Here is a 16947-nt window from a genome sequence, read left to right on the forward strand (position 1 = left end):
GCTCCGCCCATTTTTCCTCCCAGATGGTTCTTCCCACTTTTTCTTTTCCTCCTAGTTGGTGTGCTCTCCAAAGGCGCATGCCTGCAAATATGATTTAGGGTCTCGAGTGGAAGTACAATTTTTCCCGATTTCACAAATTTTCGCTTTTTTTTGTGTATTTTCGAAAGTGTTCTCGTTCCATTCCGAACATCTATGCTTCATATCTTTCAACCTTAATCTTAGCTACTCGAGACTGAAAACCAAATAACCCTCTTCCTGCTCTGTCTTCCTCTCCGCTGCCTCAACAAGTACCCTTTCGTTGATCCATGCGTTTCCTCTTTCTTTCCTCTTCAGTTCTCTCCAAATTTTTTTCACATTTTCTCTGCGAATCCTCTACGGTTTAACGCTATCTCTCTCCTCAATGAGCCCACATAGTCCCTAGTTCTTCTCCCTTTGACACATTGCTTCTCTCTTTTCGCATTTTTTTCGTCCAAAAACTTTTCTTCTTCTTTTTGTTGCTGCTCCCGTCATCTGTGCTGCTACTTCTCTCGTCAAAGCATGTCTGGAAGTTCGCCGATTCAAGGTGAGTGTAATTCAAGAGTTCCTAGACGGGTTATCTGATTCCAGATGACGTCGGCGGCGTGTCGGCTTGGAATTGTCGGGAATCTGTGAGAGCGTATGTTCTTATGTTTTAATCTAGGAAACCCGGAAGTCCTTTTCTTAAAATTGTGTCCTAGAAAAATGCTAATTTTATTGCTTACGTCGTCGCCGTCATCTTTTGAGATATATAAAAAATCTAGAGCTCTGAGATTATTATCATTTTTCCTAGCCACTCGACAATATGGGACAATTCGTCTCGTTATATTCTTGTAAGTATTTCATGGTCTGGTTGATATTAGTCATTCCTGATTACGTGAATAGAAATCCTTTCCGCCTCCGCTATAAATCCGATCTAGTGACTCATTTTCCAGTAAATGCTCTCAAACGCGAATGACCGTAATACTACAGTGCGAAGGCTTTAAATTGAACTGCTGAGTCTCTAGGATCAAAAATATTCAAAAAGTTGTACTTTTGATCAGTACCGAATCGAATCGTAAAATAACAAATTTGAAACTTCGAAACCTTTCAACCAACTCTTGGCTATTATTATCAGTGGCAAAATTCTCTTTGTCTAGGGCTATCAGTTCGAAATATGACAGGACAAAGAGCCCCCCGATCGTAAAACTGAATATGGCGACGAAAAAGTACAGTGGCGCTCTTCTTATCATTCTACTGATTTATCTGTTACTGATTCCGAAGTCCAACCCCCGATCCGAATAAAAGGGTCGCGGCGACCAGTTACCCATATCATTTTTTCTTTGCCAAAAAGCTTTCATCTGTCTCTCGGCGGGCCACACCTAACTTCCAGTTTTAACCTTCCCCAGTTACACTCTCTCTGTCGGTGACAATACTTAGACTGCCAGAGATACTGTCTCGAAAAAAACGCCATAAATCTCTCTTTTCTCTTTCTCTTCATAGGGGAACGCTGCAAAAAGGGCGGAGCCTAGCGTTAACTATAAAGTTCTCAAGATTCGATAGGAAAACTCTTTCTTCTTCTTCTGTGTTTCGCGTTTATTTGCCATGTGATCTTCATGGGATTTTTCGAAAAGTCTCGTGATTTTTTCCATATATAGCAGCTCTATTCATTCTTTTCGATTCCGACACCGGAATCGAATAAAAATTGGTTGTTTGACCAAAAAGAAATGACCTCAAAAGCCATCCTCATTTTTTCGCCACTTGTCCTTTTTTTCAAGTTTTCGAAAAACGTTTTTTGCCCATTCATAGACTACTCCATAAAATAGGCACTTGAAAACTTGAATTGAGATTGTATATAAACCAAATAGACCAAATACTTTGTAAAAAAAAATTGTCTAACTTGTCATATACTATGAATACTGCCAAATCTAGTAAGTAGACCTGACCTTCTTATCAATGCACTTTGTTTTTCTTATCAGTTCTAATCAAAAAAAGTTCAATTTTTCAGCCGAGACGCTCACTGACACCCCGACTTCACTAGATTCTCCACCGTTCGCTGCCATGTTCAAAGCCTCTGAGATCGTCAACGCCGCCGCTGCTATCGCCGAAGCGGAATGCATCGAACAACTCAAGAAGACAGATGCCGTGCCTCTCCTGATGAACTGGCTTTTGGGACAGGAAAGCATTGTGTGTCGGATCCAACTACTGTAGCAGCCAAACTGCGTAAAATGGTTGTTGGAGGAGCTGGAAAGACAGTGGTGATCAGTGATTTCGACTACACATTATCTCGATTCGCCAACGGGAGTGGAGAACGTCTCTCGACGACTCACGGAGTTTTCGACGACAATGTGATGCGTCTGAAGCCAGAACTCGGACAAAAATTCGTCGACTTGAAGAACAAATACTATCCAATTGAGTTTTGTCCAAAACTAACAATGGAGGAGAAGATTCCACATATGGAGAAGTGGTGGGGAACATCTCACTCGTTGATTGTCAATGAGAAGTTCTCGAAACACACGATTCAGGATTTCGTTCGTCAATCCCGAATCGTTTTCAAGGATGGAGCTGAGGATTTTATTCAATCATTGGACGCCCATAACATTCCATTAGTCATCTTCAGTGCTGGAATTGGAAACATCATCGAGTATTTCCTGGAGCAAAAGCTTGGAGCCATTCCACGCAACACTCATTTCATTTCCAACATGATTTTGTTCGATGAGGATGAGAAGGCGTGCGCATTCTCTGAGCCATTGATTCACACTTTCTGCAAGAATTCGTCAGTGATTCAGAAAGAGGCGCCATTCTTCCACGAGATCAATGGAAGAGTCAACGTTATTCTTCTCGGAGACTCCATGGGAGATATTCATATGGACGTTGGAGTTGAACGCGATGGACCAACTCTTAAAGTCGGATACTACAATGGATCGGTTAGTTTTATAGCAAACACTTTGCACAGGGGTCACAAAAATATTTTCTAGCAGATTTTTAGCCAAAATTTTATTCATTCCCGAGTTACGGCTCATTTTTTTGCTCCGGAATTGCGCGCACGTGGAAAAGTGGGCGGAGCGAAGTCGGCGCAAGACTGCTGCGCGGGAAATCGGAAAATTTTTAAGGTGCAATGTTCTGCGGATTTAAGGGTTTTGAATGCTAGAAACAAAGGCAAAAAAAGAAATTTATTTAAAATAAATATTTTCAAAATTCCAGCTCGATGACACTGCCGCTCTCCAACACTACGAGGAAGTGTACGACATCGTGCTGATTCACGATCCAACTCTCAACGTGGCTCAGAAGATTGTCGACGTCATCAACTCCATTCACTAACTACTTCATCATTAGCATTTCTCCTTACAATTTTCACGTTCTATTCCTTCCCCCTACTGTCTCGCTGGCGAGTGAAACAGACAACATTGCTCTTATCATGTTTCGTTTTACCCAATTTCTATCTGCAATTCCACGATTGTTTTCCTACTTGAACCACCTACTCGCCCCTTGTCATCACCGGTCATTTGTTCCCCCGAATGCTTTTTTCACAAAGTGCCCACTTGATTTAAAACAGAAAAACCCACTAATCCCCGTTCAAATTTGGCCTTTAAAAGGTCCCTTCGCTAGTATGTATATGTATCGAATGAATATATAGACTATAATACGGAATTTATAATTTACATTTAAACAATGGGTAAGATAGCGAGATCCAAAGTGGGAAAGGAAAAATACGAGAATACACCCACTTCTAGACAATAAAGGTTTTTGAAACTTCAAGGGATCAAATATGGATCCATACATGGATTAAAAGAACGGAAATATAAGTTATTATTGTGTGTAAAAGTGGCTCAGAAATCATCGACGCTGTTTCTTCTCTGGTGGAAAGCCTCCATCTCCGTATGGTCCTCCGCCTCCTCCTCCGAACATTCCTCCTGGTGGTCCTTGTTGTGGTGGGAAGTCACAGCCAGCTGAAAATCCGAATATTTAGAAATTTTAAATCAAATCAAATTAAACTTACGCATGCCTGGTGGCCCATTATCACTCTTGAAAATCTGCAGCAACCGTTGAACTCCTTCTATCATATTACTTCTACCGTGTGGATTCTGAAGAATGCCTCCTGGTCCTCCAGGCATTCCTTGTGGTGGTCCTCCTGGAGGCGCTCCTCTCAGATCGCCTCTCATATCGCCTCTCAAGTCTCCTCTCAAATCTCCGGCACTTCCCATCAATGGTGGTGGAACTCCAGACGGGAACATTCCTTGTGGTGGCTGCTGGAATTGTTGTTGGAATATTGGTGGTCCTCCTGGCGGTCCGCCGGCCACGAAACCGCCTTGTCCGTGGAATGGTTGGACTGGTGGCGGCATGCCTCCTGGCATTCCTTGTGGTGGCCCACCGATTCCACGCATTCGTTCACGACGAGCAGCCTCGAGACGCTCTAGCTCTTGTTGGCGACGTTGGAGGTCTGAAAATAGAGTATAAAGCATTGAAGTGGAATGTGTTAGAGAAGATAGACAGAATAATATGTAGTAGTGGTATGAGGAATTCTTCACAAGCCTTCTTCCTAAAGATTGCATAGCTCTAGGGGCACGTATCTAAACCTGTATTAGAAAGACCGGCCGTTTTATTGCAGGGACTTTTCAATTAGAGGCGGCCCGAATTGTCGTTCATAATTCATGATGTTCTTTCAATTTAAGCAAAATTCTTTTCAATCCAAGGAGTCTTTAGCAAAAACTTTCCGAACTTTAACAGAACGTGACCTACTGTAACACCTGTAATAGTAGGGCCTCATCCTGTCAAGTTCGAGCTGAATTATCTCGTTTCCTATGCAAAATATCAAATGTGTCAACTGATAAACTTTCCTTGATATTATTATAAACAAATTATCAGTAGACAACTTCTTTATACCTTTGACAGGATGTGAGATAAATTGGCTCAATTGACCGTGTCGGGGCCCTTCTATTACAGGTTTTACGGTATATAAAAAATAAAGAGTATGCTTCTCCAAAAGTGAGTAGTGGAAAAGTGATTTTACATGTCAACGCAGTCACTTTTTTGTACGAAATCCTTTAAAATTACCTACAGGAGTTCAAATACATTTTTTTTCGAATCGAGGCTAAATCCATTTCACAAAACTCTATGAGTTTTACCAGTCCCACAAAAAATGGATTACAAGAACCATTTCCTGGCCTTGTGTCCCCCAGTCCAATTTTCGGAAACTCATACGCAAAAACAAAAAAGAAGAAGAATATATATAAAACAACATGTAACCTTCACGAAGCATTTGAGCTTGATAGTCCTGATAAGCGAGTTCCATGTCGGCCTCCAGTCGACGACGCGAGTCACGAAGCTCTTCATCAAGTGCTGCACGACGTTTCTGCTCCACATCGTACAGTTCCTTCCATTTCATTCCGTACACATATTCGAAGCTGTTCTGAGCGGGGAACCGAGGTCCGAGCTCACGTTCCCTAGATTACGAAATTTGGGTGTTTTGATTATAGACAGAGAGTGTTTAAGAGCATAGAGCATCTGGGTTAGACGACTATTCTGAATTTTCATTACTAGATTAGCTTAGTCGGTTTTTATCTGTCAAAAAAGAAAACTGATGCCTTTAGAAGTCCAATATCAGGTTCTAAAATTGGCTAGTAAATCATATACAAATGACTTTTCTCTGATAAAATTCCATTGAGAAAATGAATATTTCAGCATGAAAATCAGGATCAAGTTTGAGAATCTACATTTTAAATTTCTGAATAAAATACAAGTAGTTAAATAAGTATTATCTCACAGAAAAGTTCCCTACAGTCCAAAACTTACTTCGAGAGACCCGGTGTTCGTGGGATCATTCTCTCAGCCAGTCCATCGTCTTCGTCTCTTGGCTCCAACACTTCACAAATGAGCGGTTTTGGGCTCCTATACAAAATTAAACAGTTTAGAAAAAGATGACAACAATGAAGTGCGCGATATATCAGCTTTGCCCCAAACTAAAAATCGTAAAACTTCAAAATGTCTTTATAAATAGCTGCATGTTCTGGGATAGAATTTGAAGAAACCACCAAGGCTGTTAAAAACAGGCCGCGGATTTTTGATAAGGGCACTTCTGTGATGAGTAGGATTTAGCGCCCTAGAAGTTTCTGGGTGGCTGATAATTTATTCCGAAAGAACTGACAGCTGGGTCGAAGGCAACCTACCCACGACCCGGGTAGCGGCCGACCGCGGCCCTGTTTCCGACAGCATTGGGAGCTACCACTTCTAACCGTAAAGTTTTGAAATCATATAAAAAATGGGGGTTCTTTTCAGAGAACTGTTCCGCTATCAATTCAATTCAATTGCCATGCACACTGCGATACTGTTTCCCCTATTTGCGCTTCACTCCCCCCACGTCCCACTGTAGACCAATCGTTGCGAAGCGAACCAGCCACATTCTCAGCTTACTCACGCAGTCAGAAGGAAAACTTTTTCACGGATCGCCGCCATCGCTTCGTTACAATTCGGTTTTCTCTCGAACTCGACGATTCCTTCTCCCGTCGGTCTTCCCTTCTCATCAACAATATGAACGGCTCTTTCGACGTCTCCAAAATGAGAGAACGCGTGATAGAGCATCTCGTTGGAGACGGTTGGCGAGAGTTCTTTGACTCTGATCGCCGCTCCATGAACAGCAAAACGGACACGTACTTGACGGCCATGTATGATACGACCGTCGATGGCTTCCTTGGCACTTTCCGCGTGAGCACGAGTATCCTGTTAAGTAAAAATGAGATGTAGGCAAAAACATAAGATGATAAGATGAGAGTAGTAAGTTGAAAATAACAAAGAAAGCAGGATACTACCTAACAAAAATTCACTTCCAATCGTATCTCCTGAAATTCTCTCAAGCTATGATTTATGAAATAAGGGTAATCAATTTTCAGGACCATGATGAGAACTTAGGAGGATAGAAGATATACAGGAGCTAAGATTTGGCTTCAATGCATTTCGGTCGGTCTAAAATCAGCGATCGCTCATACATAAGCTATTTCTGGGAAAATGGGTTTTTGAGCTGCTATTTTTGGGGGTTTGAAAGTCGTTTTTCTTGCAATTTAGCTAGCAAAATAATATTTTTTAGAGTGAAACGCTACTAGGTTTAACAGTGGTATCAAAAAGAGCTGAAAATTTTGATTTTGTACCAAAAACTATGGTGCTCACGATTCGAAAAGTACTAAAATTCACATTTTTCTCATGTGAGCGACCGCCGATCCAACCGATCCAGCTGCCCGCGAGGTCGGTCAGCTAAATTTTCCGACCGAATGGAAGCCTTAATATGCATGTACCAATAGTCGATAACGGGAATGACCAATCTGAACACGCGCCACCGAAGTTTCCAGAGCTAAGACATGAGTACATTCTTTTCAAGAGTCCAGTAGTAGCAGTTAGATGTATATGGCACATATTTTGGGCTTAATGATAGATAGAATACATTATGAAGTTTGAAAGTCCATTATAGTCAGCATTTGAACAGTCCACATAGCAAACACTTTCAGTCCATAAACAGTCTTCTCAGCTCTGGACAACTTCGGTTTTGCGATAATTAAAATAGTGAGATCAAACAGTAATAAATACTAAACAAGAAACAAATAATCACAGATCGGATAAACTAACCAGTCTCAAGAACGCGAATCCTTTTCCAGAGAGATAGCACTCTGCGATATCTCCATGTGGAGAAAACAGCTCCTTGAGCTCGGCTTCTTTAACTTCATTCGGCAAATTTCCGACGAAAAGACGGCATCTTCCGGTGAACTTCTTTTTTGGCACCTCGTCCATCAATTGAGATTCCGAGAATGCGGCACCATTGAAAGCGGCTCCGTTGTTTCTTCCAGCACCTCCACCACCGCCGCCGCTTCTATGACCACTGCTCTCGTATGGCTGTTGGGCCGGTGCGATTCCGCGTTCAGCTCCACCTCGGCTTCCACCACCGCCGCCACCGCTACGAGAGCTGTTTCCACCACCACTACGTCTACAAACATCACATTTTATTACCGACGAATTCTAATAAAAACTCACTTATCATCTCCTCCTCCACGCTTCTGGTGGTCTCTTCCATCATCGCGTCCTCCGTTCGAACGACGGTTATCTCTTCTTCCACTCATTATGAGAGAACTTCTTTGGATGTTTCTCTGTAAAGTGACGAATACAAATGGCTCAACGAAAAGGAGGGGCAACGAAGAAGAACGAATCGATGAAGAAGGGACGCATAGTGGGGGGAACGCAGCGCAGAGCGACGCGTCGCGTCTCTTTTTATATACAGCGGCCTCAATGTGGTTGTGTGTGTAGAGAACGAAGGAAGGGGGAGAGCAGAGAAGAAAGAGAAAAAGATATAAGCTACAAAGTGTTCGGATATTAATGACTAACAGTGGAATTATATTAAAAATAACAAAACTTTAATATAGGAATGAAACTATTAAAATGAAAAAAACAACTTCAACAAGAGAAAGCGCAGTAGAAATCGTCAGAATTCAAACAAAAACGAAAGATTTGTCAAGAAAACAATAAATTAAAGGCGCACAGCTTATAAAAAACAAAGTGTCTTACCACGAAAATGAAAGAAACATCACAGCCGACAGAAAAAGTGTCCCGCAACGATTAGAGGATTACTGTACCATTCAAATGTTTTAATCGACTTTTCGCTGTTCGTTTCGCCAGCTGCTCAAGGGAGTTTGTTTTCCGGCCGTTCTGGAATAAGTACAGGCTCAAATCCGTCGAGCCATCGCCCGGCAAAGACGACGAACTCATTTGATTTGCATGCTCTCAAAGAAATGTAGGTTTTTGTTCGGGAAAAAGTGATGAATGTCTTTCTTGCTCATTATAAAGAAGAAAACATTCGTATTTCTCGCTTAAAGTTGAGTTTTTGTGTTCGTCTACCAGCCCTTCACAGCGAACGGCTGCACTTTCGTTGCATTACGCTCTGGCGGACTAGTTTTTTTCCGCACGGCCTAACAAACGCCCGCACTGTCGAGTATTAGCGCGTAGTTCGAATCAAAACTGTTTTCTCTGCTCTTTTCTATAAAACTATTTTATTTTCAGAATGTCAGCACCGAAAAAACGAAAAAGTGATATTCATGTAAGTTTGTCGTCGAAAATTTCACCAAGGAACTAAAATTTTGCAGATCGACCTCTGCGCAAGAGATGAAGCGGATCACAAGTCGAAGAAAGAGAAGACCAATTGGCATCATGAGGTTCTAAATTAATCATCACCTCGTTTACTTAAAATCGCTTTTTCAGGAACAAGTCGAGAATCGACGAGGCTCGTTTCTCAAAGGAATCATCAACAAAGTGAAAAGCACAGCGTCTTTGAAGACTTTGAACAGAGGACCATCAACATCGAAGCTCGAAACGATAGCTAATGACACGCAGTTATCAATCAAGAGCGAGTCGAGTGTTACCTCTGTCGAATCAGGTCCAAGCACTCTTGTTCCGAATATTGCCAAAAATGCGCAACTCCGATCATTCGTTAATCGAGATTCGTTCACACCCGTTCCGCCACTCGATTCTGATGAAAAACAAGATGTCTTTGTGATGCCGACAGTAGGAGGATCGAAAAGCGAGTCAACGAATAAGATGGAGGACTCTATATCCGTAAGTTAAATCAATAATGTTTAAATTTTAATTAATTTTTTCTTCAGATTTCCTCTCATATGTCTGTCGACACCATTGGATCAAATCATGCTATCGATGAGGACGCTATCTCAATCGGCTCAACTTCTGTTTTTTGCACTCCAAGCCGAAATCCTCTCCAACGCAATGGCCTCCGGATGTCGACCCGAAGTGTTCCAGGAGGCGATGCTGATGACGACGACACACAGCATTCACTTTTCCGATCTCTCTGTAACAGCGCCCGTCGTTTGCCGAATTCGAAACTCGAGGCTGGAAGTACTCCGATGCGTCGTTCAATGCGTATGGCTATTCAGAAAAGGAATCTGTCGACGAAGAGCATGGAAGATGTTCCAGAAGAGGAGGAAGCGGCAGGCGGGGTTATAACAACTGCTACGGTTTGTAAAATCTAATTCAAACTTATATAAATTGTGGAATGAATTTAGATAAGAATGAGTGCACCGATCGCAGAAGAAGAAGAAAGTGGTGAGCAATTCGGAGCAGCAAAAGAGTTTTTCGACGGGAACATAACATCCCATGACGAATCAGCAGATGAAGGGAGTGCTTCAATATCTCGTCTTTCAACAGCTTCAGTAACGTCTTGCAGCGGACATAGTATTGTAAGTTGTTCAGCTGATAGAAGCAAGCAACCATTCATTTCTTTTTAGGGTCGCAAGAGCTCAATTTTCCGAAAAATCTTCAACCCAAAGGATAGGGAACGAAGATTGAGTGACGTCTTCCACGGTCCAACATCTTCTACTTCCAACGAACGCCGTGCATCGATTATCTCCTTCACAAACGACTGCTCTTTTGCCGCCGGAGGTATGACGTCAGCTTCGGCTTCTGCCACGAACGTATCAATGACGAGCGTAGCGTCGACTGAATCACAACAGAAACCAAAAATACGCAAGAAGGCACCATCCACTTCAAATCTCACTCAACGTCTCTCGTCGGTGTTCCGAAGAAGTTCCACTTCTGCGAATAAGGACGATGACATGATTGGTCCGCACAGCCAATCCCGTCGCAGTACTTTGACTGGATATTCCTCGATTTCTTCCGGAATTGGTAGCATAGCCAGCGGTGTTTCAGATCAAGGGTACGGTACTATCGGATCTCGAAATGGGCAGAGTATATCGAGGTCTGGGTCGAAGAGAGATGATCAAAACAAGCGTGGTTTGTTGACTGAAACAAAATTCCATTCATTCAATTATTTCGTTCAGAACGTTCTCGTCGTCTACTTGATCGCATCATCATCTCCGAGATTCCAGCAGAAGATCTTTTGAGGATGAAGGTCGAGCAGATGAAGAGAAAAGAAGAGGAAGCCGACACTTCAACCTGCATTTCTGAAAACGAGCTTCTGAATTTTGACGTTGTGGCTGTTGATGTCAAAGCCGACGGCTCTCCATGTAAGTGAATTTTCAGCAATGAAATGAAAAAAAAAATTCTTCAGTTTCCTCAACTGCTGCCACTTTTGTCGACGATAGGGTAAAGAAAATGGTGAAGGACGAAATTCGCGCCAACTATCGTCCGGATCGTTGTGGATCTGTTACTGACTGCGAACCAGATCTCGTCTTTTTGATACCAGAACAAACTGTTAGAGGGCCCAATGATTCTATAATATCCAACTGTAATATTGAAATATTGTCGTGTATATTGGAAATCGAATTTTTCAGCTGATCCAAATTCTGATCTTCTCCGCAACGTACGTAACGGATTGTGCAAGTCGATAGAGGAATGGAAGAAGATTTCAACTGGTCGTGATCTATCGACAATGCTCATCTATCCAACGTTCTGTCAATCCGAAGACGAATGGGACTCGCCAGCAACGATCGATGCGATTTTCACAATGCTCGATAGTATAATGTGTAACGTCAAACGTTGGAGAAAGAACGGAAAGTGTATTCTGGCTGGTCTAACGCCAACAAACGTCAGGCTTCTACAAAAGGAGTACAATAGATTGAAGGAGTCCGTAGAGCAAACCGAACGCGACGGGCCACCAACAACTGATGATATCGATAGTCAATCCATCACTAGCACTTCGACAGTGTTCGGAAAAAACATGTGAACATAATCTTCTGTGAAATGTATTCGTCAATGATTTCCCACCCGACCCCATAATTCTTTCTCAATTTATAAATCTCGTTCATTTCAGAGTATCTCTGTTTTCCGCCCCATCTCACCCCAAAGACACCATTGGTTAATCTTTTTTCTATTCTAATTTTCCTTCATCTTCTTTCCTGTTGGTTCCTTTCATATCTAAAACGTTTTAAGAACAAGAACAACCCAACCGTTCTCCTTTTCTTTGAATTTTTCTCTCTATTCTCTTCTTTATATCTGAAACAAGACGATGAATTCTGTGAATAAAATGTCCCATCCCTATTCCTTCCATTCCGAGCAATCATCATCATTTTGTTGTAATAAATCGTATGTGCAGGATAAATTTGTGTTGTAATGTTTTGTTTTCTAAAACATTTGCCCTTTTCCCTCCCTAATGTTTTCCCTTCAAGTTCCCGAAAATTCACATCCGGTTGCTCATCATCTCCACAGATGATGATCAATCGATCATAACTCTGCGTCTTCACGGATCTCCTGTTTTCTCCTCTTATCTTTTACTATGCTTTGTCGTAATGAAAGAAACATTGGAAATTGCGAGAGAGAGGCAAAGAGAGCACTCTTTCGGGAAACAAAAATCCACTCCATCTTCTTCATTATTTTGTTTATCCACCTGTTTTCGCTCAACAAATTCCGCTAAAGTGCCACGTGTACAACATAGTAAAATTATGATGATTGATATAGAGGGGAAAAGTACAAAGTGTGAGATGACATTGATGAGAAAAAAGTAGAGAGATATTGAGAGAAAAATGTAATCGGATCGCTTTTTCTTCTCACTTATCTTTTCAATTGGTTCACTTTGTCACTCAAGAAATAGACAATAGGCATATTTTTTTTTATTCTGGGTTTCTTATTATTTTGGTACGAAAAAATCCGAGTTGTGGCTGCGGCCTAAGCTCTGGTAACCGGTTTCCAACCAGATTCGGGAAAATTCCGGAGCAGAAATGGCTAGATCTGGTTAGAAAATTGTCCGAATCAGGTTGGGAAATTAGCTTTCTCGGTCGGATCTGGTCAGAAAATCACCAGACCTGGTCAGAAAATCGCCAGATCTGGTCGGAAAATAAAAACTTTCCGAATCTGGTTGTAAAATGCGCGTTCCCGAATCTGGTTGGAAAATTGCCCGAAACTGGTTAGAAACCGATTACCAGAGAGGTCCCACAACGAAAACTACCGTATCCTAAAAATAATTATATTTTCCGGATTGGTTATTATTCTGGTCTAGTTTCAACGCGCGTTAATTCGACGATGGGCGGAGCTTAGGTTCCAGCGAAATCTTTAAAGGAGCATTTATTCTTCGTAGTTATTGCTTGACCTATTTTTTGTCGATTTCTTTACTTTTTTCTCGCAAAAATCGGAAAAAAGACAAAAAATCACCTTGAAACAATTTTTTTTTTCAATTTTTCAGCGAATTTCATTGATTTGGACTCTTTTTAAAACAACCGACATAAATCGCATAAAAACAATAAAAACATTCGAAAAAATAGGCCAGAAAATAATTACGAAAACACGCGATGCTTTAAATGCGCTTTTAAGAATTTCGCTACCGAACGTAAGCTCCGCCCATTATCGAACTTCCGGCTGGAACGCATTAGACCTGACTAGGGAACTATCTGCGCGGGATTCTAAGTTACACTTCATGACCTATATCATTAGAAAGCCCATAAAAAAACCGTCACGTCGATTTTAAAAAAACCGTCACGTCGATTTTAAATGAAAAATCAACATGTTTAAACAGCACTAAAATGTCTTGTAACCTAATTTTCTCGAAGCTCACCGCCGATTCGCAAAAACAGAAAACTTATTCCGAATCAGAATTTTATGGGCTTTCTAATAATATAGGTCATAAAGTGTAACTTGGAATCCCGTGCAGATAGTTCCCTAGTGAGTTATACAGAAAACAAAATTTTTTTAGGTTACTGTAGTTGTCGTTGTGGGACCTTCGGCCGCTGCCACGTTTCTCTTCCACATCCCTTTTCCACGTATTACCCAAATCATAATAATGCAAATTAGATTCGCTTTCACTTTAGCAAGTCGAACACATATCATTACATTTCGTCAATCGCTTCCTATCCTTTTTTTCAATAAAACAAATTCCTAACCATCTGGCGGAAGCTTATAAAAAAGAATCACAATAGAATCGCTTTATTTGAAAAAAAAAGGGGGAAGAAGGTGTAGGAGGATTCTCATAGGAAATGTGTTTTTTCCAGTTTTTCAAAGGTTTTATGTGGTTGAAAAGGGGAAGGAAAAGAGAAAGTACATTTTTGTGAATATAGAAGTGGAATAGGAGCTATATTTTTCGGATTACTGTAGTTTTCCAAAGTTTAAAATTTTCAAGGTGTGCTTAACTTTCATAGATATGCCGTAGCACCTCAAATAACAGGAGAGAAAGCCTAGCTTTTAACTTTGAGCCAATTTATCTCGGCTCCTGTCAAAGATATGAAAAAGTTGTCAACTGATAAATTGTTTATCATAATATCAGAAATGTTTTGTCATTTGACACATTTTTGATATCTTGCATGGGAATCGAGATAATTGAGCTCAGTGTGGGGCCCTTCTATTACATGTGTTACGGTAGTTTTTGAAGAGTTTGATAATCCATCTTTCCAGTTTTTTCTAGATTAAAGTCTTCGAAATTTCAATTTTTAGAAATTTCCGAACATTATTTTCAGTTTTGAAGTTTCCCCATTTTCCTCTTTTCAATTCCTGATTATCCAGATATTTAGTTTCAAAAATTTTAGGATCTTGAATTTCGAAATTTTGAAGTTTCCAGATTCCCAGTTAATATTATCCGTGATATCAAAGTTTTGGTGATTGTGATTTGTCAGGTACAGTAATCCGGAAGAATTAAATTCCGTAAACACTCTAATAGAATGGCCCCTAACTTTCCGATTTTAGGTATCTGTCAAGGTATCTGAAAAATCTACCGTAAAATCTATAATAGAAGTGCCCCAAAGTGTCAACTTTGAGCCCAATTATCTCGGTTCCAATATGAGATATCAAAAAGTGATTAACTGACCAAATATTTTTCGTATTATGATAAGCATTTTGTCAGTTGACCACTTTTTTTTCCAAATTTTTTACCTTGAAAATTCTCGAATTTCGTTCTTGAAAATTCCATCCATTTTTTCTCCCTAAAATCCCATTACCTTTGGTCTTTTCTGTCTCTGATTTAGCCATCAATCAGTCACAAATACGGTCATCATCATTCTCTTCCCATCTTTTTCCAATCTATTCTTCTTTTTCTCCTTCTTCTTCTTACCGGTCATAAATCCGCCAACTTTTTCTCTTCCTCTTCTTTTTCTTCTTTTTCCTCTGATACCCATTTCTGATAACCTAACCACTCAACAGTTCTCCTTCTCCTCCTTTTCTCACTAAAAAAATTGTCAATTACATTGCAAATATAGTGTTCTCTAATGTCTCTTCGTCTTCTACACTGTTTCCTCCCAATACTTCTCCATATTTTGGTTGCCCCCCGTACCCATAGTATTGCTTGTTGTGTTTGTGAGATTCAAAAATCAATTCTCGACCCCGAACACTATCTGCGTGTCTGATCCCTCTCTGATCCGAGTACTCTTTCGCTTCCTTCTGATGCTTCGTGTTCCTTTTTCCCGTCGCCGAAGAGAGCTCAAAAACGCCGATCTTCCTCTTCTTTTCCTCTTTTCTCTAATTCTCTTCTTTCTTTTCGGAAAGAATAAGAAGAAGATCTTTTCTTTCCGAAGGTTGTTTCTTATTGTTCTTGTTCGCATTCCGTGTTTTCCTTCTTTTCCAAGCAATCACTCAATTTGTCTAGACCTTCTCTCTTTTTGTGATTTTTGTTGTTATTTTTTGATAGAGAATGATTGGAAAATAGTTTTGAGAGCAATTTCAGATCGATATTACTGTAGGTTTCTGTATTTCTGTAGGCTTATTGTAAGTGATTTCTCTAATTGTAAGAACTACCGTAAACACTCTAGAAGGCTCGCCTAAAGCGTAAACTTCAAGTTCAATTATCTCGGTTCCTGTGAAAGATATAAACAATTTGTCAACTAATAAAATGTTGGTGATAATATGATAAACATTCTATTAGTTGACAATTTTTTGATATCCCTCATAGAAACAGAGATAATTGAGCTCAAAATGGACGTATAGGGTAGACTTCTATTACAAGAAACACGGTATGTTGATCCTTGGTATAACAGACATCTAGAAAAAAACGATTCGCTTTTAGATTCAAAATGTTTTATAGATCTAACAATTTAAAACTTTTATGCACTTTTTAAATCTGACTTTTAAAGAAATTTTGATTTAAAATGTTGAGTTCCAACTACTAAAATTATTTTTTAAACAACTTTCAAACAAAAATTTTCCGAATCCATAACACTTTTTCAACATAATTTCCTGCAAATTTGGGCAAAATTTGGAGCCTGCATTGTTTTTTGAATCTAGCTGATAGCTCTTTTCATCTGGAAACCTGTAGAACTTTCAAATTAAAATTTTCCAAGATACCGTAAATGCTCTACTAGAAGATTTCTTTCGCTTCCATCTCAATTATCTCGGTTCCTTCAAAAGATATCAAAATTTTGCTAATTTATAAAATGTGCTTCGTAAGATTACCAAAATTTTATTAGTCGACAACTTTTTGATATCTCTCACAGGAACCGAGATAATTGAGCTCAATTTTTACATACTGGGTATTTACAGTATTTTAGGATTGGGATGAGTTTCCACCAAAACAGTTGTTAGCTTCCAAAATGAATTTCTATTCTTCAAATGTCCGCTGAAAATTTAAGAGCATCCCATCAATTTTTGAATTGATTTTCCGGGCTTCCGGGTACTGTGAACGATACCGTTCAATCTCTAATATAATGTTCTCCAAACCATCTACTTTAAGCTCATATATCTCATTCCCTGTAGGAGATATTAAAACAATATCAACTGATAAAATTTTCATCATATTATCAAAAATATTTTGCCAGTTTACCACTTTTCGATATCTTTTATGGGAACCAAAATAATTGAGCTCAAAGTTGACAAGTCGGCTCTCGTCGGCTAAGTTACGCTGTCCGCTACCGAGTTGTTCACTTTGAGCTCAATTATTTCATTTCCTGCAAAAGATATCAAAAAGATGTCAACTGATAAAATGTTTATTATATTATCAAAAATGTTTTGTCGGTTTTCAACTTTTTGATATTTTTTACAGGAGCTGAGATAAATTGGCTCATAGTTAAAAGTTAATGAAGGTCATTTTACTTCTGTTCC

The 16947-nt window shown here is 40.0% G+C and overlaps 3 protein-coding genes across 3 annotated transcripts; 2 read left to right on the top strand and 1 right to left on the bottom strand.

The window, feature by feature from the left end:
* Positions 1–2108: 2108 nt before the first annotated feature.
* On the top strand, positions 2109–3315 carry CBG09035 (the record flags this gene model as incomplete). Its single annotated transcript, XM_045243635.1, has 2 exons — positions 2109–2921; positions 3199–3315. 2 exons carry the CDS (start codon positions 2109–2111, stop codon positions 3313–3315), a joined length of 930 nt encoding a protein of 309 aa, XP_045093911.1.
* Positions 3316–3831: 516 nt separating this feature from the next.
* Positions 3832–8096, bottom strand: Cbr-psf-1 (the record flags this gene model as incomplete). Its single annotated transcript, XM_002641127.1, has 7 exons — positions 3832–3944; positions 3995–4435; positions 5242–5438; positions 5788–5883; positions 6410–6711; positions 7609–7963; positions 8011–8096. The coding sequence occupies 7 exons, from the start codon at positions 8094–8096 to the stop codon at positions 3832–3834; spliced, it is 1590 nt and encodes a 529-aa protein (XP_002641173.1).
* A 935-nt stretch (positions 8097–9031) lies between these two features.
* Positions 9032–11662, top strand: CBG09033 (the record flags this gene model as incomplete). Its single annotated transcript, XM_002641126.1, has 9 exons — positions 9032–9067; positions 9114–9182; positions 9229–9582; positions 9630–9995; positions 10044–10217; positions 10266–10770; positions 10818–11003; positions 11048–11224; positions 11271–11662. The coding sequence occupies 9 exons, from the start codon at positions 9032–9034 to the stop codon at positions 11660–11662; spliced, it is 2259 nt and encodes a 752-aa protein (XP_002641172.1).
* Between the last annotated feature and the right edge of the window lie 5285 nt (positions 11663–16947).

This window comes from Caenorhabditis briggsae, assembly GCF_000004555.2.
Source record: "Caenorhabditis briggsae complete genome, chrIII, whole genome shotgun sequence".
Taxonomy (NCBI): domain Eukaryota; kingdom Metazoa; phylum Nematoda; class Chromadorea; order Rhabditida; family Rhabditidae; genus Caenorhabditis; species Caenorhabditis briggsae.